This window comes from Vipera ursinii (assembly GCF_947247035.1).
Source record: "Vipera ursinii genome assembly, chromosome: 1".
Lineage (NCBI taxonomy): Eukaryota > Metazoa > Chordata > Lepidosauria > Squamata > Viperidae > Vipera > Vipera ursinii.
The window spans coordinates 107,887,390-107,911,874 of record NC_139512.1 but is presented as its reverse complement, the minus strand read 5'-3'; the positions used below and the strand labels follow the sequence as shown (position 1 = coordinate 107,911,874).

Below are 24,485 nucleotides of genomic sequence, written 5' to 3'. Positions count from 1 at the left end.
TCAAACTTGGCAACTTTAAGATACGTGGATTTTGACACCCAGAATTCCCTAGCCTGCATTCTGGCTGGGCAGTTCTTGGGGCTAAAGTCCACACATTTAAAGTTGCCAAGAGGTGCTCTCTGAGCTTGTTTTCTTGCAGACGTTTCATTTCCCAAACTAGGTAACATCATCAGTGCTAGTAAGGAGTGAAGTTTGCTGTCAGTTTATTTTCTAGCGGCTTGCCTATCACTGTTGGTTGGGGTGGTCTTATGGATTCTGTGGTTGGCCTATTTGCTCTTGGCTTCTTTGGCAGTTTTTTGATTGGCGTATTGTTTACTTAAAGTTGCCAATTTTTTAAAAAGCTGATTTAAACCCTTCAAATTATTGTGATGTTAAAAACTATTCTTTCTGTTACCAACTGTACTCTGAACTGAGAGGTTTTTTTCCCTCCCCATTTTTCAGGTAAAAGCAAAGAAGCTGAGATTAAAAGAATAAACAAAGAACTGGCAAATATTCGATCCAAATTTAAAGGTAAGAAAGTAATGCACTGTTTTTGCAGATTTTATTTTGGGAAAGGAGAATCCTTTTGTGTGAATAATATGGCATTAACAACTGTTACCATTTTGGATTTCCATTAAGAACCCCGTTTCATATTCTACATGGGGTGGGCAGAATGCTTGGCTTTCCCTAACTATGAATGAGGCAAGATAGTCCCCCCCCCGCCCTTTTAAGGATAAATAAAATAACAAGCAGGACATTTTAATCAGCCATCACCACAGAAGTAACTGGGATACAAAACAAAATGTAAGATGAAGAAGAGGTGGCTCTAATTTGACATGACACCTGATGTTTAACAAATGGATATTATCTAGCATGCCACAGCATTCTACTCCATGTTTACTGTCATACGTGGCTTAGCAGAACATGTGGACGTGGTCTATGCATGCAGTAGTCCTCAGTTACTAATACCTCTTCATCAGTCCTTAGAAGTTGTAATGGTGCTAAACGAGGAGTAATTACAACCGGTCTTTGAATTTCTGGCCATTGCAGCATCCCATGGTCATACAATTGCCTTTTGTGACTTTCTCTGCTGGCTTCCAACAACCAAAATCAATGGGGAAGCTAGCAGGGAAGGTCACAAGTTGCTCTGCTCCCCACCCCCCCTCTACTTTCAGACATCCTGCAATCTCCCTGAGCTTCCACATATCAATTTTGGTGGACACTGTAATTTCTCTTTTAGTTGCTAATGAGCTTGGTTGGAATGGTTCAGTAGCTTAAAATGCTCTGGTACCTTCGTTAAATGCAGCAGATTAATTTTGTAATTTGTTTCGTAAAGTAGAAAGACTTGATTTCTGCCGAGATCCCAGTTTGGTTCCTGTTGAACCAACTCCTGTGTTTCCTTTTCTGAAACTAAGACATATTTTTAAATCTTACCCATAAGAGAGAAAAAAACATATTAACTGTTTATTTAACTGCTAATTCCTACAAAATAAATTCATCATAAAGGTAAGTTAAAGCAAAAATACAGGTAGTCCTTACAACAGTTCGTTTAGTGACTGTTCAAAGTTACAACAGCACTGAAAAAAGTGACTTATGACAGTTTTTCATACTTATGACTGTTGCAGCATCCCCATGGTCACACGATCAAAATTCAGATGCTTGACAACTGACTCATATTTATGAGGGTTGCAGTGCCTTGGGGTCATGTGATCAGCTTCTGACAAGCAAAGTCAATGGGGAAGCCATATTCACTTAAGAACCATGTTACTAATTTAACAACTGCAGAGATTCACTTAACGACTGTAGCAAGAAAGGTGGTAAAAAAATGGAGCCAAATTCACTTATCAAATATTTTCACTTAGCAACAGAAATTTTGGGCTCGATTATGATCATAAGTCAAGGACTGCCTGCAGTGTCCAGCTATAGAACCAAGGTTTTTTAAACAGTTTTTATTATCTTTCTTTTAGTTACCAGGGCTTGGAGGTGAATCTTTTATTTTGATCCTGTTGTTTTACGCCTAAAAGCTGCCTAAATTGGATCATGACAGTCAATAGTTTTTTTCTTTTCTTTTTTTTAAAAATAACTTTAACAGCACAGCAGTTATGCAATCTGGTATTGTTTTCTGCTTTTTGTAAAATATAGGGAACTGAGGAGGGTGCAGCATATTGGCTGAGATAAGAAGACATTCTCCAGAAACACTGCCTAGAAAGATAGTGGGTTGTCTCCTGTTGCAGACAGTATGATCAACTGAATGTGGCATGGCCCTTCTTAGAAAAGTAGGCTGAACAAGCAGCCTGGGTTACACAAGTAGATTTGTGAGTCTCAGATATCTTTGGCTCTTCACCAGGGGTGTCAAACTCAATTCCATTGAGGGCCGCATCAGCATTGCGGTTGCCCTCAAGGGGCCGGGTGGGTATGGCCAGGGTGGGCGTGGCCTACTGGGTGGGCGTGGCTAGAGTGTGTATGGCCTACTGGGTGGGCGTGGCCAGCTCTACATCGTTCGCATCAAGGGTGCCTATAGGGGCCCGGGCAGGAGTGGGACAGATCTGAGGGTCTCTGGCAGAAGGAGGGTCTCTGGGCCAGGGCCAAGGCAGTGGAGGCCGTTCCCTCACCGCTTCCAGGATGGCTTCGCGGGCCACATGAAACCATGTTGCGGGCCGGATCCGGCCCCCGGGCCTTGTGTTTGACATGTCTGCTCTTCACAGAATCTGTAGTCTAGTGCTCCTTTCTCCTATTATAGCAAGCTACACAGACTTTAATTACATGTTCATAAAAATAATTCAAAGAACAAAGAAATTTCTTGATTAGCAGTTGAGCTTTCAACTAACTACCTTAGCAAGAAATTACAATGAACTGAGATGGAAAAAAAAATAAGCTGATGGCATGATGGTTAATGGGTTTCCCTATCGCATGAATGCTACTGATTTATTCAGGAAAAAACAAACAATGGCTTAATAAGATTTGTGCAGCCAAGCCTAAATACTTTAGAGGACACTTATACTGATTTATACAAGTAAAAGGAACTGAATTATATGCAGCTGGCCGTAGCTAGTGAGCAAAGCTCTCTAATTTTGTCTGATATCAATGATGAAAGAATTTTCTTGCTTTTTAAAATTGAGTTTGCACGTCAGATAGCTCAAGCTGGATTGGGAGGAAGTTATTTTGTTGAACGTTCCGTGTGTGTGTGTGTGTGTTCGTGTGTGTACCTTCAAGTCAGTATTGACTCCTAGTGACTGCCTGGACAAGTTGCAGCATTTATGTTGGCAAGTGCCTGCTTCGTTTGGCTGAGAGAGAGTGTGACTAAAATGAGGCCACCCACCATGCTTCATCCCCAAAGGCAAGACTAGAACTCAAGGCCTCCCAGTTTCTAACCTAGTACCTTAATCGCTAGACCAATCGCTCTTTTCCATAGTAGATGTAATGAAGAGTACTAAGTTGATAATATAAAACATTAATGATGATGATGATGGTGTTGGAAGGGACCTGGGAGGTCATCTAGTCCAACCTAGTCATCTAGTTAAAGTCTCCTTTTAAGGAACGTTTCAAATCAAAAAAGAGAAGTCCAGTTGCCGTGACTCAATTTCCAGACAAGTGAGACAAATACATAGCTCTACACTTTGAAAATAGAACAATGCATGCCTGAGTGAAGCAATGAGACAGTATTAAAAAAAACATTGAAGTCTGAGCTGTGTTTTGATACAAACCATGAAATCAGGTCCTTTCTTTCTTTAAATATCCCACAACAAAAAAAGGGGCAAAATATACAAATATGCAATATCTTTGAAGTTTTGTCCTTTCTTCTTTTTAATAATCTTTCCAAACAAAAGGCAAATGATCCTTCTGAGGAACAAAAGACACAAAATATATGTTTACATGTTTGTTTCTTATGTACATGAAGATAAGTCTCCCCTATCTCCCAAAATCAGCCTGAATCCACAGAAGTGAATCATGGCCAGTTAATCAATGGCCCAGGAGGAGACCTGTATACATAGAAGATGTTGGATCTTCTATGGCTTTAATGCGGTTAATTGAATTTCTTTCATGGTGTTGCTTAGTTTATGCTCGCTTCTCAATATATAACATCCCATATGTTGTGCATATCAGTAGACTGGATTGCTACATGTCAAGCTACCACCCTGAAGATGTTTCCTTAAATAATCCTGAATTTGGCCCCTAAAATCTTCCCAGAAGGGAGAGAGGGAAACTTCCTCAATTGCTTAGGTGGTGGCGGACATCCTTTTCATGTTATTTGCCAATTTACTGATTGCAGGTAAAGGTTTATAGAAATTCCAAATTCAAGAAGTTACTTCATTTCCCAGTTCTTTCCAAGGCAGTTCGGTGTTTTCATATCCATGTGGTAGAAAATATTTGGCAGCCTCAGTTGGCCCAGTGTAAAAGAGTAACTTTTTGGATATGCAACAGACTCACGTTGCTGTTTGCTGAGAAGGCATTCCAGAGTTTCAGCATGAAAGACCCTGCATCTCTTGGGGATCAATTGGAGTTGGGCTGCCAGAACAAATTAGAATTAATTAATTCTAAAAAAAATCCAGTGGCTATTAATTTCAGCAGTCCTGGAGATGCAGTTCTTCAATAGGAAGATTTCCTAGAAATAATGGGGTTTCCGACAGGATTTTTAACATAAAAAATAGCATTTTGAACTGAGCTCAGATAGATATCTGGCTATTTAGTGAAAGGTATTTTTGCTGGCCCTTTAAACATATCTTTTTTTGGTTCTTACCGATCGTTGATTGCAGTGAAGCTTCTCTTCTGCTTTACCATCAATATCAATTCATTAATAGGCTGTTGGTTTGCTTTATATATTAAACTCAACAACACTTGCTTTATCACATACTTCAAGGAATGCAAATATCAGTATAAATGCATATTTATCATATTTACATTTTGCACTATATTCTTTTTAAAAAGCATCTTAAAGAGTAAAATGGTGAACTTAATAAGAAAGAATTTCTCTTTAATGCACCATCTATCTAGCAGAAACAGTATCTCAATATAATTTCTTTTATGCTAATGTGCTTGGCTTCACGATACATAGGAGTTGTGGTTATGTATACTTTTATTTCAGTCTTCAAAGTACTTTGCTTGGTAATTCTTGAATTCCACTATAGATCAATATACATACAGCATTTTTAATGTTATAACATGCATGTTCTTCCTCCGAATCATTAATGGGAAATATTTGAGAATGTATTTTATGGTACCACTCTAGATAAGCGATTATTGAAAGAAACATATCTAGGTTTTTGTCTTAGTTGTACAAATGCAATACTACCAAATCAGCTAAATGAAAGCTCTTCTAAGGAAAGGAAATCTTTTTGACGCACTTACTGTGTTGAAAATGCTGATTTGTATTCTGACTTCCTGTTTCTTCCGCACTGATTTTTAACGGGTAGAGGTTCAGAACTCTAGGAATAGAGAAGGAAGAGCTGATAGTCATAATTTCCCATAAATAAACGACAGTTTTATATGTAACTTGAAATATATATAATTGGTACAACATATTTAATTTAATTTAATTTTAACCTTTGTATATTGTACTGTTTTAATTTGTTCTGTAAACCACCCTGAGTCCCTCGGGAAAAGGGCGGTATATAAATTGAAATAAATAAATAGACATTAAGCAGCCTATTCAGTCATATTATTTAATCAATAAAATTGTTTTCAGGGTAAATAATAAATTCTTAAAAGCACTCTGCCTCAGTCCAGAGTGGCGTGATGGCATAATGGTGAAGATGCTTACCTCCCACTTGCAAGTTGAGAGTTCAATTCTGGGTAGTGGCAGATATCTCTCTCCTAGGGCACAAAGAAAAAATACCTGCTGTGAATTCCATGTAGGCATCAGGAAGGGCATCTGGCCAGTAAATTCTTAGCTCTATCCAGTCACAATCCACTGTTCCTCTCCATATCTTTCTATTCTTACACCACTCTGCTAGGTCTTTATTAACCATTCCATTCATTCTTATATACGCTTTACTCTTAAACACATTTAGTAACAAGCCTTCAACTCAACATTCATGCAAAACATTCCACAACTCGAGCCTATTCACTTTATCAGTCACTTACTTTAAATCAAGAAATGTATCATTCCATAACCTTATTTTCTGCAATTCATATATTTTTCATGTAGAAGAGAAACTTGGTCTGTGCACCCTGTGTCTATTGTACAACTGCACTGTAGAGCAACTTCCCAAATGCTGATCAAAATTTATTAAACATCTTTTTAGGCACTCTTGACCAAGCAATACTCCAGCTGACTTTGCCTTCATTCTTACTGCCTTTCCCTTTATATAGCAGATCAATAAGATTATACATAGTATTTAGGAACAAATTCTATTTTCATACACTTGAATTAAGCAAGTAATGCGGTCATGCTATAAGCAAATTACATCCTATTTTAACCTTTCTCCACTCACGGCATCTATTCATGCAGTAATTAGCATTTTTTTGTATGTACATAATATTCAATCTTTCATTCTCTCTCTCTTAATTCTCTCTCTCTGTCTCCTGCAATTTATTTCTATCTCTGTCTCCTTCAATATATATATTTTTTCTCATTTAGAGCATTTCTCACTTCATAATTTCAGCAAGCTTCTTTTTTCAAATTTCCCTGTGTCCCAATAATTTTTCTGTACTCCCTCATTTTATTCCCATTTATCTGTTCATCTCAGATAACAGTATAATTTCCTGCCTCGGTTGCATTTATTCAGAATGTCACACAGTGTTTCCCAAACTTCACACCTGTGTTCAAACTTTTGGCAATAGAAAATGACATCCTCACTGTTTTCTTTAATCAGAAGTATTGAAAAGAGATTATTTATTTATTTATTTATTTATTTATTTATTTATTTATTTATTTGATTGATTGATTGATTGATTTTATATACCACCCTATTCCCGAAGGACTCAGGGCAGTTTACAGGGCGAGTTAAAACAATACAAATAAGTACACTTTAAAATAGAATTAAATAAGACTAGCCCACAATTAAACAAATTAAAATTAAAATTAAATTAAAATTAAATTAAAACCCCCTCAGTCCAGGCCAGCAAGATCAAACAACCAAGTTTTAAGGTCCCGGCGAAACGAGTGAAGGTCTGGGGCAGTCCGAAGTTCTACCGGCAGTTCATTCCATAGGAAAGGCACGCCCACAGAGAATGCCCTCCCCCTTGGTACCATCCATCGGCATTCCCTAACCGGCGGAACCCTAAGGAGGCCCTCCCTGTGGGAGCGCACAGGATGCTGGGAGGCTGATGCTGGCAGCAGGTGCTCCCTGAGATAATCCAGACCCATGCCATTTAGGGCTTTATAGGTCATCACCAGCACCTTGAATCTCACCCGGTGGAGAATTGGAAGCCAATGCAGCTCACAGAGAAGAGGTGTTACATGAGAGTATCGGGAAACTCCCATTACTAGTGCAGCTGCATTTTGCACCAGCTGAAGCCTCCGAGTGGTCCTCAAAGGCAGCCCCATGTAGAGAGTGTTGCAGTAGTCTAACCGGGAGGTGACGAGCGCATGAGTGACTGTGCGTAGTGCATCTCGGTCCAAATAAGGTCACAACTGGTGCACCAGGCGAATCTGGGCAAAAGCCCCCCTGATCACAGCTCCTATATGATCTTCCAAACTGAGCCGTGAATCCAGGAGAATGCCCAAGTTACGAGCCCTATCAACGGGGGGTAACACCTCATCCCCCATCATTAATGATGGACAAAAATGATTCACCCGAGATGCCGATATGTACAGCCACTCAGTCTTGGCAGGATTGAGTTGAAGCCTGTTTCTTCCCATCCAAACCTGAACCGCCTCCAGGCAACGGGACATCACGATGAGGGCATCACTGGGTTGATTCGGGGTGGAAAGAAAAAGCTGGGTATCATCAGCATACTGATGATACCCCACCCCGAAACCACGAATGATCTCACCCAGCGGCTTCATATAGATGTTGAACAGGAGGGGAGAGAGAACCGACCCCTGAGGAACTCCACAAACGAGAGGCCTCGGGGCGGATCTCTGCCCTCCCGTCAACACCGACTGTGAATGGCCCAGGAGGTAGGAGGAGAACCACTGTAAAACAGTGCCCCCCACTCCCAGTCCCCTGAGTCGTCGCAGCAAGATACCATGGTTGATGGTATCAAAAGCCACTGAGAGGTCTAATAGGACTAGGACAGAGGAACAATTCCTGTCCCGGGCCCACCAGAGATCATTTACCAGCGCAACCAATGTCGTCTCCGTGCTGTACCCGGGCCTGAAGCCCGATTGGCACGGGTCAAGATAATCGGTTTTATCCAGGAACAGAGGTAGCTGATGTGCTACCACACTCTCAACAACCTTCGCCAAAAAGCGAAGGTTGGAGACCGGACGATAATTGTTCAAAATCGCTGGATCCAGGGCAGGCTTCTTGAGAAGGGGTCTCACCACTGCCTCCTTCAGGGAGGTGGGGAAAATACCCTCCCTCAAAGAAGCAGATATTACTGCCTGGAACCAGCCTCGTGTCTTTTCCTGAGCTGAATAAACCAGCCAGGAGGGGCACGGGTCCAATAAACAGGTGGTAGAGCTCAGCCTTCTCATAATCCTGTCCACCTCATCAGGGGTCACAGGATCGAACTCAGTCCAGATAACACTCTCAAGACCGTTTGTTTCCTCCACGTCAAACTCTGCCCAGCCAGAGTCCAAACCTGCCCGAATCTGAGCTATTTTGTCCACCAGATGATGACTAAACTCCTCAGCCCGCCCCTGTAAGGGCTCCTCCCTCACCTCCTGTGATAAATATTGGCAATTGGTTATTTTCCATTCAGATCCAACTTATCTCTTAAGTTTGATAGGGTGGGAACTAAATAATTCTCTTACTTTCAATTGTTTGATGGACAAGGGAGATGGTTTACCATTTTCCTGATAATGAAAGAATGTGTAGAAGTTCTAAATTCTAAAGAATGGTCCAAGCTAGTAATGTTTTGCAAAATATTATCCACTATCAGAAAGAAGCAAAAAACACCTGTTGTTCTGTTATTACCAGCCCCTGGAATATAATACCACCAACCTATGAATTCCTGCTTTCTTTCCTATACATCTACAACAATCTAGCTGACATCAATTAATACTTTCTGATGTACATTTTAGTCTTTTAATATGTCATTAAATTTATATCTTAACATCACTGCAGATACTCATTTGTTTTATTCCACAGATTGATTGATCGATTCATTCATTCATTCATTTTCATTCATTCATTTTCATTCATTCCATTTATTTCTTTACCATTTACTGCTTGTACATTCTAAATCACAATCTTCTACAAAATACTGAATATATACATAAAAACTAGTGTGCGGTAGAGAGGAAGATTTAGACTAGTCTTGGGAAGACTTCCGCTCTGCTCTACTCTTATTCATGGGAACTCATTGGGTGACGTTAATCTTTCTCACCTCAACCTACTCTAGGGTTATTAATGAGGGAAAATAGTAGGAGGGATTACCATCTCTGCTACTTTGAGCTTCTGTACAAATGTAGCATATAAATCTGTCAGACCAAATACTGTACCTTGTTTTCACCAGATGGAGCCATAATTCCTGACCTCTACCTCCCATCCTGGGTTTGGTCAATCAAGATGTGCACAGAATGCTTTTTAATGAGATGGAGAAAGTGTACCATAGTCAGGTTAGTTGTGGCACATTTTGGCTATGTATCATAGTTACAGTCAAAAGCCAGTTTTACCTAAAGATGTTCGCACTACTCTGTACAAACTAGGGTGTCTAATTTAAAGATTTCTTGCAAGCCAATTTATCATCGTCTGCATCCCACCAATTAGTAGGTACATGTGGTATGCTGACACACTCAGAATGTCCAAGATACCCTGCTTCTCAGTTCACTTGTGTATCTTTTCTGCCTGCAGAGGATCATTATTAGTTTTCTGATTTATTATCCTTAAGCTACTTCAGGATGTAATCTCAATTCTGATGTTTCAAATTAAAGGTCATGATGTAACAATTAACCTACCTGCAATTTGAAAGATGTTAGATATGCTTATTTGTCATAATACAATGTCAGCCTTACATGATAGACCAGGCTAAGACACCAACACCATGTAGATCAGTACTACTTTGATTATAACAACTGTAGTAACAGAATCTTGCAAATATGAATGTGCTTCCTCCGACCTATGACAGTGACTTGCTGAGAGATTGTTTCAAGTTACTTTCTTGCCTTTCTTATCTGACCATTTTCAGTAACAGTTCTTCTTCCTGTCCTTCAAGGCCGTTCCTTGTGTCCTCTACATAGATTTTAGCCCTAGCTCCTAAAATCTTTTGTGTTTAGATCAGAGTTATTGTAATAAAAAAAATTGTAAAAGAGAAGAAATATCACATAGTACTGTTAGTCTAGGTCAGGGGTCGGCAACCTAAAAAAGAAAAAGAGCCACTGGGAACCGGTTCCATCACAAATTAAAAAAAGAGGGAGCCGCGTGCGTGTGTCCATGCACGCGCATGCGCAAAAAGGTTTTTTGCGCATGCGCGGACGCACGCGGCTGCCATTTTTTTAAAAATGAGATGGAACCGGTTCCCGGTTGCCCGATGGCGACGGCCCGTCTGCAAAGCCGCCGCGGCCCGTCTGTGAAGCGGCAGCTTCCTGAAAGAGCGGCACCGCTGCCCGTTCGCGCGGAGGTACGCGCGTACCTCCCCAAAGGTTTGGGGAGGTGCGCGCGCACCTCCGGTCGTTCGGAGAGGTGCGCGCGCACCTCTCGGAATGGGCAGGGGCGCCGCTCTTTGCGGAAGCTGCCGCGGCCCGTCTGCTAAGCTGCCGCTTTCGGCAGCTTCACAGACGGGCCGCGGCGGGCTTCCTGAAAGAGCGGCACCGCTGCCCATTCGCGCGGAGGTACGCGCACACCTCCGGTCGTTCGGAGAGGTGCGCGCGCACCTCTCGGAATGGGCAGGGGCGCCGCTCTGAGGAAGCTGCCGCGGCCCATCTGCTAAGCTGCCGCTTTCGGCAGCTTCACAGACGGGCCGCGGCGGGCTTCCTGAAAGAGCGGCACCGCTGCCCATTCGCGCGGAGGTACGCGCGCACCTCTCCAAAGGTTTGGGGAGGTGCGCGCGCACCTCCGCCCATTCGGGGAGGTGCGCGTGCACCTCTCCAAACGGGCGGTGCCACTCTCCATTTGGAGAGGTGCGCGCGCACCACTGCCCGTTGGAAGAGGTGCGCGCGCACCGGGCAGCTGGGAGCCGCAGGTTGCCGACCTGTGGTCTAGGTTTTTAGCTGAGGTCCATTGCAACCACTCAAATCTTCCTTGCTAAAGCAAGTGTTAGAACCATACATTTCTACCATGTTTTATCCCGAAGAGGGCTTCTCCATCTCCCACCCATCATTGTCCATTGTAATCATCACCAAGGAAGGATGAAAGTCACTGAAGAATAGTGCCCCCTGCTGCCAAGCTTCACAACAGCTTCAGGAGAATATGATGTTTGTTGATATCAAAGGCTGCTAAGAGGTGCACGACCAGGATATTTGCACTCCATCTATCCCATACTAAACGTCAACAAAATGTTGTTTTGTTCTTCCATTCAGTCCTAAATCTTGACTGAAAAGGTCCCGATAATCTGTTGTATCAAGAGTTCTCTATAAATAAAGTCCAGCCACTTTGACAGAAGGAAACCTAAAAAATAATTACAAAGGTAGCCTGAACAATGAATATCTCACTTTAGAAATTGCTATTTTGTTTTCTGTTGATACAGGCCAGTTTGTGATTTCTTGCCTTGATATCAGCCATGTTGTAGCCTAGAGACTGACAGTTGCCAAGGAGAATGAATATTTTTAGGCCTTGTCTGTACTGTCTTACTGGTTGCTTTCCACATCGCCAGATGCCTGTTCATGCAAACAGCCAAATGTGATTTAGAATCCATTATGTCTCTTCAAGGAAAATAATGCCAAGAGGCAAACTTGTTCCTATTTGTATGTAACTGAATTACTAACGGTACCATTTTTGTATAAATAGAACAGCCATTTTTGAAGCTATATGTAAGATGTGAAGAAATCTAAGATGGCTACTTATGCTGTTGATCTGCACTCATTAGACTGAATCATACATTTTTGTCCAGATTAATAGATTGATCCATTTTTTTACCAGATGAATAAATTAAAGCACCTTTAAGCCAGCCCCTTCTGAACTTTATGATGATCTTCAACAACCACAGGAAGACTTCACTTACTGACTGTCCTGCTTAGCAACTGTTTGTAGTTACAACAGTGCCAAAATAGTAAATTTAGCATTCCCATGGTAGCCTATTTAACATTTAGGGACTTTGCAACCAGCAGGTGTTTATAGCTGTCATAACATCCTGTGATTGCATGATTGCCATTTGCACACTTCACAGCCAGCTTCCAATAAGCAGACAGTCAAGGATAAATGCAAGTCACAATAACATGATGTTTTCAAGGTTCCAGCTAAGGATCCCAACGAAGTAAATACACCAGAGTCATTTAGATCTCTAATGCAAAACTTTATTGGGTATAGCATACCGGCACTAAAGAATTGAAAACTAGCTCTGGCAATATGGTGGGAAAAAGATAATTTAAAGAGTAGAACTTTCCCTTCCTCTCTGACAGTTCAAATCACATTGTCCAATTAATCTTCAGGCAGTTGTTATGAGAAGAATGTCTCTGTCCGCCACAACATCTCTTCAGTGACCTTGGTTCCCATCCGGATAGAATCCACCTGTGCATTCCAAACCTTCCCCTCCCCCCTCGCAACTGTAGGCAAGCTAGAAGCAGCATGGCAGTCCTAATGCAAGCAATCTTCATAGCTTGACAGATGTCTTATTTAATGACCATGAGAGATTTATTTAACAACTACAGCATGGGATTTTCCTCTTAATGACCATGTGAAAGAATTTCTGGTCGTTGTTGTTAAGCAAGGAATGCCTTGTTCATGGAATGGGCCACCTCACCACGGACAATGTGTTGTGGGACAACTTGTCGTATGACAATTCGCCATGGGATAATTCAAGAAATACAGAAATATACAAAAATAAAGTCAATCCAGAAATATAAGATTTCCAATAATTTCGATGAAAACATGCTTACTGGTGATAAAAGTAGCTGAATAAAACGATTAATACAACGTTGACTTGTGGCGAATTATCCTTCAGTGAGTTGGCCCTGGCAAATTGGCTGTAGCACGTTGTCCATGGTGAATTGGCTGCAGTGAGTTGGGTATTGTGAGTTATCCTAGGCCCTATTGTTTATGCCTGTGCTTAGTGCCTTTTTTGTGCTGCTATGATTAGTGCTGGTAGTTCCACTTCATCAGTCTTAACTACTTTCCCTCTTTACTACTATCCAGCAGTAGTTCTCTAGTCCGAATGACATCCATGTATATTGCCCAGCTTCCTTGATAAGCGCTGTTCTCTTTTACAACCTTAGTTTGTGATGTTAACAGTATATTAATGTGGCTCTGAGTAACATATAGAATTGTAATGTTGACATCTGATTGATCCAGTATATAAATGGAATTGATGTGTTAATATGTAATACAAGGAAAAATTATATCAAATGCATTTCACAAATAAGCTTTTCTCCGAGGATGGCAAGTCCTGCAATATTTAAGAATCCAGTGTTTGTTTAAACAGTGGTTCCATGAAAACCTGTCACATGCAATATATAAGATGACTCTTTAGCTTGATGTACAGTTAAGTGCTAGTTAAAGAAAGTATTGCACTTATGGATATGTATACAACTTAAATTTTAACCAAATTCAAATTTGAATCAGTTTTGTGGCAGACTTGTTGTAAGCTAGCTTTGGTTCCCTACTGATTAGATTTATTTCTTATCTGGTTAATCTCAAATATGAATAAACCATCTTAAAAAAGTTTTTTCCCCCTACAGAATTGTCATATAGTAATATATAAATTATGATCTATTAGAATAGAATAGAGCTGGAAGGGACCTTGGAGGTCTTCTAGTCCACTCTCCTGCTCAAGCAGGAGAACCTATACCATTTCAGACAAGTGAGTGTCTAGTCTCTTCTTAAAATTCTCCAGTGATGGAGCGCCCACGATTTCTGAAGGCAAGCTGTTCCACAGGTTAATTGTCCTCACTATTAGGAAGTTTCTCCTTAATGCCAGGTTGCTTTTCTCTTTGGGCAGTTTCCATCCATTGTTTCTTGTCCTGCCCTCTGGTGAGAGCAGAGGAGAATTGGAGAATAGTTTGACCCCCTCTTCTTTGTGGCAGCCCCTCAAATACTAGAATACTGCTATTATGTCGCGCTTGTTTCTTCTTTTCTTTAGACTAGCTAAACCCAAGCCCTGCAGCTGTTCTTCATATGTTTTAGTCTCCAGGCCTTTGATCATTTTAGTTGCTCTTCTCTGATTTTTTTCCCAAGGTCTCAACATCTTTTTTGTAGTATGGTGAAGAGTACTGGGCCTAAGATGGAGCCTTGTGCTACCCCACTGCTTACTTCTCTCCATGTGGATGTAGTACCATTGAGGACTACTCTTAGTAGTAGTAGTGAGTAATAGTCAGCCAGCTATAGTCCCACCTTTTTCTAGCTTACTAAGCAGCAGGTTGTGGTCTACTTTGTCAAATGCCTTACTGAAGTCTAAGTTTCGCTGGTCTACTAATTTAGTCACTTTATTAAAGAATGAAATAACATTGGTTTGGCATGATCCGTTTTTGACAAACCTGTGCTGGCTACTGGTTATAACTTTGTTTGATTCTAGTTGTTCACAGGTCTGGTTTTTGATTATCTTTTCCAAGATCTTCCCAGGTGTTGATGTTAGACTGATTGATCTGTAGTTTCCTGGGTCTGTTTTTTCCCCTTTCTTGAAGATAGGAACCACATCAGCCCTTTTCCAATCATGAGGTACTTCCTTGGTGCTCCAGGGTTTTTGAAAGATGTGGTGCAATGATTCTGAGATAACATCTGCCAGCTCCTTCAGAACTCTGGGATGTAATCTGTCGGGTCCTGGTGATTTGTATTCATCAAGGTCGGATAGGTGTTCTCTTCCCATTCTCTTACTTATTTTAATTTTTGTTTTTAGTTTGTCTTTTGCAGTAGTTTTTTGGGGCTATAGTGTCTTTTTGCGTGAAGACTGATGCAAAGTATGAGTTAAGCAGCTCCCTGTTGCCTGTTGTTTCCTTGCCATCTTCTCTCTTCAGTGGACCTACAGTTTCCTTGACTTTTTTCTTGTTATTAATATGTTGAAAGAAACATTTTTTATTGTCCTTAATTTCTGTTGCAAGTCTTCGTTCATTCTGAGCTGTTGCTTTTCTGACTTCATCTTTACACGTTCTGGCTGCTGGTAGTCGGCCTTAGTTATGTGTCCCTCTATCCATATTTTGTACTTGTCCTTTTTGTCTTTCAGTTTGTCAGAGGGCTTTGTGTAGCCATGCTGGGTTCCTCTTGGATTTCTTGTTTCTTTTTTCCGGTGGTATTGCACTGGACTGGGCCCCTACGATCATACTTCTCAGTATTTCTCACACTTCTTGAGTTGTTTTCCCCTTTAGGATTTTTGTCCATGGGATCTTTCCTAGGTTCTGAGTTTGTTAAAAATCAGCTCTTTTTAAGTTTAAGACTCTGGTTGGATTGTTTTCTATTGTTTATGTTTACATTGTATTGAATTTCAGGATGACGTGGTCACTTTCACCCAAAGTTCCGGCAACTTCAACTCCCTCTATCACTTCTTCTCGATTACTAAGGATTAGGTCCAATATGGCTTTACTTCTAGTTCCATCCTCCACCTTTTGGATGATAAAATTGTTGGCTAGGTTGGTTAAGAATCTGTTTTATCACCCACTCGCTGCAGAGTTGATATCTGTATAGTTGAAGTCTCCCATTACTACTTACATATGTTTGTTAACTGATTGGCAAAGAGTTCATCTATTTCTTTGGACTGGTTGGGTGGCCTGTAATATACACCTATGGCAATGTCACTTTTTCCCCTTTTACGTTGACCCCTATACATTCTGGAGGGATTTTATCTTTAATCATGTACATTTCTGTAGATGTGTAGTGTTCTCTTACATATAGTGCAACTCCCACTCCTCTTTTTGTTGATATATTTCTTTTGAACAATCTGTATCCCTCCATCAGTCCATTCCAGTCATGGGTTTCGTCCCACCAGCTTTCTGTAATGCCAACTATGTCATACCTGCCCTCATGTACTATTGCTTCTAGTTCACCCTGTTTGTTCCCCAAGCTTTGAGCATTTATATGTAAGCATTTAAGACCTATGTTTGTCCGTGGGTATGTTTCTTGCATCTCCTGATTGTTGTTGTTTTTCTTTTTTCTCATCACTCCCTACCTCATTCTTTGATTTGTTTTCTTGGGATTTATGACTGGTTTTGTGTTCTAGAGAGTCTAAAGATTGTCATCATTGAAATTATAGTGCACTCTCTGTCAGGAATTCAGCAGGCTTATCAGGATGTAGCTGCAATTTTCACAGGGTCTGAAATGTGGATCTGGCTCAATACTATGAGAAGACATGATGGAGTCTAATAAGCTAATCAATATATTAAAAAGATATACGGGATTTGTGTTTGGTTTAAGTGTTTATGGTTTCTATTTAATTACTCATTAGGTGATAAAGCCCTGGATGGTTACAGCAAGAAAAAATATGTCTGCAAGCTGCTTTTCATTTTTCTCCTGGGACATGATATTGATTTCGGCCACATGGAGGCTGTGAATCTCCTGAGTTCAAACAAATATACAGAGAAACAAATTGTAAGTAATGTCTCATATCTACACAGTAAAACTGTAGTTACCTTGTTTACCTGTTGGGCAGTGCTGGGATTCAAATACGTGAACAAGCAGTTCTCTGCATGGACGCCTCTTCTGGAAGTCTGTTCTGGGTCTAGGCCTCCGAGGCCCAGAACAGACTTCCAGAAGCAGAGTCCATGGACTTCTGGCAGGCCGTTCTGGGCCTCGGAGGCCTCCCTGGGCCTCCAAGGCCCAGAATGGACTTCCAGAAGTGGCGTCCACGCACAGAGGCCCAGAACGAACTTCCAGAAGCAGCATCCATGCATTTCTGGCAGGCCATTCTGGGCCTGAGAAGCCTCCCCATGGTCTTGAAGGCCCAGAATGGACTTCTGGAAGCGGCGTCCAGACACTTCTGGCAGGCCATTCTGGGCCTGGGAAGCCACCTCTGGGCTTCCGAGGCCCAGAATGGACTTCTGGAAGCAATGTCCACACACTTCCGGAGGGCTGTTCTGGGCCTCGCATAAGAGCTAGGGCTTTTAAATTTTACGTTTAATCTCTATTTTAATGTTGATTTTATATATTTAAATCCTCTTTTTTATATATGTATTGTTTTAAATTGATTATTATACACCATCAGAGACTTTCCTTATGAGATGGGTGGCAATACAGGTAGCCCTGGACTTACAGCAATTCATTTAGTGACTGTTCAAAGTTACAACAGCACTGAAAACTGTGACTTATGACTATTTTTTTAAAGTTACAAACTTTGCACCATCCCCATGATCATGTGATCATAATTCAGATGCTTGGCAACTGGTTCATATTTATGACCTTTGCTGTGTCCCACTTTTTACGACCTTCTGACAAACAAATGGAGAAGCCAGATTCACTTAATAACTGCTGTATTAAGCCAATTTCTATGTGTTAGATCCAGTGCTGTTGTAAGAAGGTTTAGAAGTAGTGTATTGATAGGTACATTGGTAAGGGAACTACTTAATTAATAGCTGTCAACAGTGTAAGACAAGATGCATTTCAGAATAGATCTTATGTTTATGATTGCCCACAACAGTAATTTGACTGTTGATTTAACAGTTTACGATCATAAACTAATTAATTTCATGAAAGCTTTCTTCTAAAAATTTGTTTATAATGAATTTTGAACAAAATATTAGTTTTTTTAAAAAAATCAGAAACATTGTTACTTGTAACATGCAAACATCTTAGAAACATAATCACATACTGATCTTTTGTACACATATGTGTTTTTTCCATCTCTGTAGAGTCATTACTGGCTGAACACACTGAGTCATCCTTCAGTCTAAAATCTGTACTGAAGAGTACTTTTTTTTTCCTAATTCATAATCCTTCAGGCATAATCTTCAGAGGGCCGCATGCTTGGTGGGGCTGAAATAAACAGGGAATGAGATCAGAACTAAAGGCTATATGGGTTTCAAGTTTATTATTATGATCAAAGACCCAAAGTACACAAAGAAAAAAAATGGTAAAATTGCTAAAACTATGAGATACATATTGATCAATTCAGTTAAATTTATTCTAAGCAGCCATTGTGTATTCTGCAAGCAATAAAACAATACTTAGAAATATTTAATGCAGTGAGATCATGCTTTTCTGGCAATAGATATTGGCAAGAGAATAAAACTGAAGGCCTTTAGCTATTAATCAATTGTACGAAAAGTTAGGCCCTATTGATACTTTTAAAATATAAATTACATTAAAAGTTTGAATTAGTTGCTGTTCTCTTCTAAACATTTCCTTATTCATTTGATACATAACCTTTGAACAATCTTAAGGACAATAACTTTTTATCTGGAAAAAAAGCAATTAAATCAAACATATTGTCATTGGCCTATGGGGCCTGACATTTGCTTCACTCTGTATATATTTTTGTAAGGTCTTTTATCTTGCCTGGACAAGCCGAATCTTCCAATAGGAATTTCCTATATAGCTGTTGGTTGCACATTAAAGTGTGCTAATGACATACTGTAGTTTGAAATTTCATTTTGAAATACAGGTAATTCTCGACTTACAACTGTTCATTTAGTGACCATTCAAAATTACAGCGATGTTGGAAAAAGTGACTTATGATCGTTTTTCACACTTACAGCCGTTGTAGCATCCTCGAGGTCGTGTGATCAAAATCCAGCCACTTGGCAACTGGTCCACATTTATGACAGTTGCAGTGTCCTGAGGTCATGCTCTCACCTTTTGCAATCCTTCTGACATGCAAAATCAATGGGGAAGCCAGATTCGCTGAACAACTGTGTCACTAACTTAACAATTGCAGTGATTCATTTAACCAGCAAGAAAGGTTGTAAAAGGGGACAAAATTTACTAAGCAAATGCCTCAACAACAGAAAATTTTTGGTTCATTCATAATCGTAACTTGAGGACTACCTGTATCTAGCTGAACTGGAGAGGTACTTATTCTCCGACACCAATTGTTCTCCCTTCTCTATACCGTTTCCTTCCTTTTTAAGCAACTGATTTGGGGGTAAGAGATTATATTTATCAGAGATATGAACTGATATCCTGGAATTCTGAAATTGCATCAAGAATCCCCTATGGCTGTGAGTTATAGGCTGTTTACAGCTATTGCAGAAAAGCCTAGAACAAAATGGGATGTTAGTGGTTATCAGCTTCTATTATACCATCCTAATTCTAGTCCCACTCATGATGTTGTAATTGGTTGCCAGCATACTGACTAGACTTACTTCTTAGCTGCTGTGGAGTACTCAGTAAGTGAAATGTAATACAATTGAGGACTCGGAAGTAGACAGATGCAGAGAACTTAGATCTAGTTTGATTTCTTAAAAAACTATGTCTTTGGCATTGAAACAGAAAAGGTGTATATAAACTGTAGTTGTTGGAACATGTAATCATCTTGTTGAGAGAAATACATGTATAGATACTACCTTCTTTTAAATTGAAACCTAAACATTTGGTAAACATTGTTTATCTCAATCTCACTGTGGTATGTTTTTTTTTAAGCAAGTTAAAAGTTCATGGCAATGCTTGTGAAAAATCAGTAAGATACTACTACTACCACTACTACTACTACTACTACTACTACCAATAATAATGTTGGAAGGGACCTTGGAGGTCATCTAGTCCAACCCCCTGCTCAGGCAGGAAACCCTATACCATTTCAGAAAAATGGTTGTCCAATCTCTTCTTTAAAACTTCTAGAGTTGGAGCATTCACAGCTTCTGGAGGCAGGTTGTTCCACTGATTAATTGTTCTAACTGTTGGAAATTTCTCCTTAGTTCTAGGTTGCTTCTCTTTGATTAGTTTTCATACATAAGATATAAGTTAAGTGAAGGCTTTCAATGCTAGTCATCCCCTTAGCATTTGAACAGTTACTTCACCTTTTTCTTCCCTGAAATTAAACAAATTCACAAAACAGACCTGTAGATAGTAAATTGACCAAACCTTAAAAGTTTGTTTGCATTTGTGATATAGGTGGTATGATCAAGTTACGACCATATTAGAACCTGTCCAATACGCTTGTAACTCATAACAGTTGTAAAGTGGGTTGGTCACAGTATTAACCCAATTTTATGTCCCTTTTGTAATGGTCATTAAGTGAATCACTATGGCAAATCCACAGTAATTAAGCCAAACAATTATTTGTTGCGGGTATAATTTTGCCAAAAACTAGAAGTAAAAGCATGATCATAGGACTGCAAATGTAGGTCATTTGCCAAATGCCTGAAGTGCAGTCACATGACTGCAGAGGGGGAACTGTCATAACTTTGAATCCGGGTCATAAATGCCCTCCCATGTAGAGCCATTGTAACTTTAAATGGTTGCTAAGCAACCAGTTGTAAGTCAAGAACTACCTGTAATTTTATGACAGTAGTATATCTAACTTTCTCATAATAACATTTCATCAGTCTGATTCTTGCATGAAAGGACATTATGATGTTGGACATGTCCCTCAAATTGTATGACTTAAGGCTCCTGTACAAAGGTTTATGTGCTTAATTATATGCGTGTACACATGGGGTCCTTTTCTCCTAATGACCTTCTGCAGCACTTTTCAAAATGTATCTGAAAAGCTGTTCTGAGTGATCTTTTTGAGGAATGTCACGGAGCAAATTGACAATAATCCAGATGTCCTATCTGGTATATAGCTGTTTGCCAGCATGGCTCTTTAAAAGAATCAAAACTGTACTAATTCAGTCTAGTTCAGTGTCCCCAACTGCCTAGTTCATCCAAAATTTGCATTGATTTTTAACTACAGTGAAAAATTGCTGCAGTGTAACATGTCTTGCTTCAAAGCCAGGGCTAAAAAATGATTATTGATTCTCTGTATAATCCACATGCAGGAACCATTTTACAGAACCCTCCATATAACATGTTAAACACTTTCCAGTTGACCCACCACTAATTATTCTCTTAATTCTAGGGTTATTTGTTCATCTCTGTGCTTGTGAATTCGAACAGTGAATTGATACGTCTGATAAACAATGCAATCAAGAATGATTTAGCTAGCCGGAACCCCACTTTCATGGGACTAGCTTTGCACTGCATTGCCAATGTGGGTAGCAGAGAAATGGCTGAAGCATTTGCTGGTGAAATTCCCAAAATACTGGTAGCTGGGTAAGTAATATACACACAAGCTGAGTATTAGTAGACAGTTGAGTTCATTCTGTTAGGGGTAACAAGTATCATATCGTATTTAAACACACTTTTTCTTGCCATTGGTGGTTGATTATGTTTTTAAGGCTATACATTTTTTTTAAAAAAATTGCCTTAGAATTGACTTTATTAGATTGCTAAATTTTGCAATCTTGCTTAAGTGCTAGTTTAAATACGGTGCCAAATTTATATTGAACGTCCATTTCTATTTCTGTGTTTTGCAGAAGTTTATTTTTTATTTTATATATTTACTACTCAAATTTATATACTCACCCATCTCATTAAGGGTAAAATCTTGAAGCTCATATGACGCAAAAATCTCTTTAATGTGTTTGCATGCTGTAGTGAACCAATGTTATCTTTATGATAGTAGGAGGAAGCCTTATGAAGAAAATCTAAACTTTGAAATGTTTTATTAGAACTAGCTGTTTAATTACAGTGAAAATAAACCTTTTATTTTACTGAGCTAAAATAACAGGGATGTGCAGCCTTATAGGCTTAAGAAAATTTCTTGGAGGCAAGTAACCTTATTTTATACAAGAAATCTGATAAGTTGAAATAGTGTATGAATTGTAAAGTGATGTGTGTATTGGCAACATACATTTTCCAATCGTGATAGTACATTTAGGAATTCTGCAGTATATATATATATATATATTTTCTGGTAACTGAACATGCTTTCTTTTCATTCAAATTTAGATGGGTACGCCAGTAGATTACCTGTGCACCTATGAACGTATCCCTTGGTCTTCTAGAAAATGCCTCTATAAAATTTGATGTAACTGGAAACGTTATATGCTACATCAGTAACAAAGTGATAGGAAGTCTAAAATTATTTTCCATCTCCTTTTCTCACTGGGATACAAAAGATTCCAGTTTATAGAATCAATTGCTCAGCTAGATGATTAGTTTCCAATTACTTTCTGTATGAGGGAAGTTTTTCTTTCCACTATACAACTGTCTATCTCAGGGAGTTTGGGGAGATCTTTACAATTATTGGCAGGATTTTGTTTGTTTTTGCAGAGACACCATGGATTGTGTAAAGCAAAGTGCAGCCCTCTGCTTGCTACGATTATACAGAACATCTCCTGATCTGGTGCCAATGGGAGACTGGACATCAAGAGTTGTGCACCTTCTCAATGACCAGCATCTGGTAAGCACAGCTGAATACATAACCTAGTTGGAGGTTTTCTCCAAATCATATCCAAAGTATGAGACGTTCCAAGGAAACAACATAAGATTGTCCTTTTCCTGTCTATACTTTGAAGAAGTTTTTGGTTTTAACATTTTCCCCCACAGGAACTATGGCTCTATTAGTTCTTCCAGAATTGTGGAGCAGAAACATTTTTTTTATTCCTACAAATCTATTCACTAACTGAGAATTATGGAGTACTCTCAGACTACAAATTGCTCATTTATAGATAATGCAGGTCAATTTAAACTAGGCAGAAGCTCTATCCCAGCTTCCAGTTTTACACTTAACAATAGCACCTCCATCTTGTCTGGATTTCATTTCAGCTTGCCCTTCCTCACTCAACCCATTATTGAATTTAGGTAAGGTTCAAAGGTATCAACTGCTTATTTGGAACTGGATAATAAAACGCAATAGAGTGGTTTGTTATTAGCTTACTGATGACCAGTGCTTTTTTTGTAAAAAAAAAAAAAAGGTGCCAGAACTCACACACATCTTACAACCCGCCTTGCCTACCCTACAGTTGGAAAAAAAAAACCTTCAATTTTTAGTGTATCTAAAAGACTAGGATTTTGTTCAAGGTAAGTTGATACTGTTAATGTTACCATGCACTGTGTGGCTTTAAATTATAAGAAGGCATTTTATTAATCTTTTGGGACATTTACCGCTGGCATACACGTTCAGTTTAATGAGTGGAAATGTCAGCTTTCTATGTGGAATGAAATTGGCCCTATAAAACAAAATTTGGTTGCTTGTAAAAGATTGAATTATTTTTAAGAAGTTGTCAAGGTGGAAAAAGTTACATTTGGAGTTTAATATGGATATTGACTTGAAACAAATTAAAGTTGAAACTTTGTCAGTGAACAGATTACTTTCAATTTATCTTTTAAGTTAAACCCAAATTAATAAATAGATCTGATTAAACCTCATACTGTAGGTCTACCTTCACATCTGACCAATACATAATATATATTAATAATACCTCCAAATCACAAGACATTGGCTTTATTCTTATTCTTCCTCTTTGCAGTTTGAATATAAAGTATAAAAGACTAAAAAGAGATTTTCATAGACATCCCAGCCTTTGAAGTACCCAAGGAACTGAAACAGCAAAGTTTCACTTCCATGCCAGCCATCTTTCTTTCCTCTCGCTTCACCTCTTTTTAACCTTACACCCCACCTTCTGTAAGGGAAGGCAGATGGCTCACTCACCCTCTCGTGAAAGATAACCTCCATGTTTATGTGTCTCCCACCGCCACCATCAGCTTCCACACCACATGGTCTGACCCAGCCAATCAAGCCACACTCTGGCTGTGGTGCTCTGGCACCTCATGGCTCCTCCTAAAGGAGGCAGACAGCGCCAGAGGGGACTCCGCTCGCACCGTACTGCCAGCGGGGCATTTTCAAAAACAAAACAAGGATAGGAAGGGAAACAATAGGAACAGAATGCAACTCTAGAAAATCCATTGAAAAAAGATGCTGGAACTCTGTTCCGGTGCGTTCTATGACAAAAAAAGCCCTGCTGATGACACCCTACTCCAAAATTCTAGATGACTTAGATGTTTGACAACATAAGGTATAAAAGGAAAGCTGGAAGTTTGACAGTGGTCCCTCAGCACCACCTTCTGGACATGGCACGAGAAGGTCTGGAATAACTTAAAACAGGTGCTCCTGATGCCAATCCACAGTTGGTTGGGAAGGGTAACCTGGGACGAACAGGATCAAATATTGCTGGCAGCTAGATTTTGCTTTGCAGTGTCCCTTTTTCTTGATAAGGTAATTTAAAAAGTGATATTAACTCTTTAGTGCACCTCAGATATCTATAGAAAATATCTTATTGATGAATACTGAGTTATGCTATGAAAAGAGCCTTGGTGGAGCAGTGGGCTAATGCCTCCTTAAGTAACACCAGCTGCCTGCAATTAGTGCAGGTTCGCATCCCACCAGGCTCAAGGTTGACT

General features: G+C 39.7%; 1 protein-coding gene across 4 annotated transcripts in view; it reads left to right on the top strand.

Moving 5' to 3' along the window:
- Nucleotides 1-24,485, top strand: part of AP2A2 (adaptor related protein complex 2 subunit alpha 2) — a 65,059-nt gene that overhangs the window by 13,305 nt on the left and 27,269 nt on the right. For all 4 annotated transcript variants that reach the window (XM_083375119.1, XM_083375118.1, XM_083375117.1 and 1 more), the window contains exons 2-5: nucleotides 442-510; nucleotides 16,552-16,694; nucleotides 21,100-21,293; nucleotides 22,356-22,485. In XM_083375119.1, coding sequence (XP_083231245.1) covers nucleotides 442-510; nucleotides 16,552-16,694; nucleotides 21,100-21,293; nucleotides 22,356-22,485 — 536 coding nt within the window. The remainder of the gene's footprint in view (nucleotides 1-441; nucleotides 511-16,551; nucleotides 16,695-21,099; nucleotides 21,294-22,355; nucleotides 22,486-24,485) is intronic.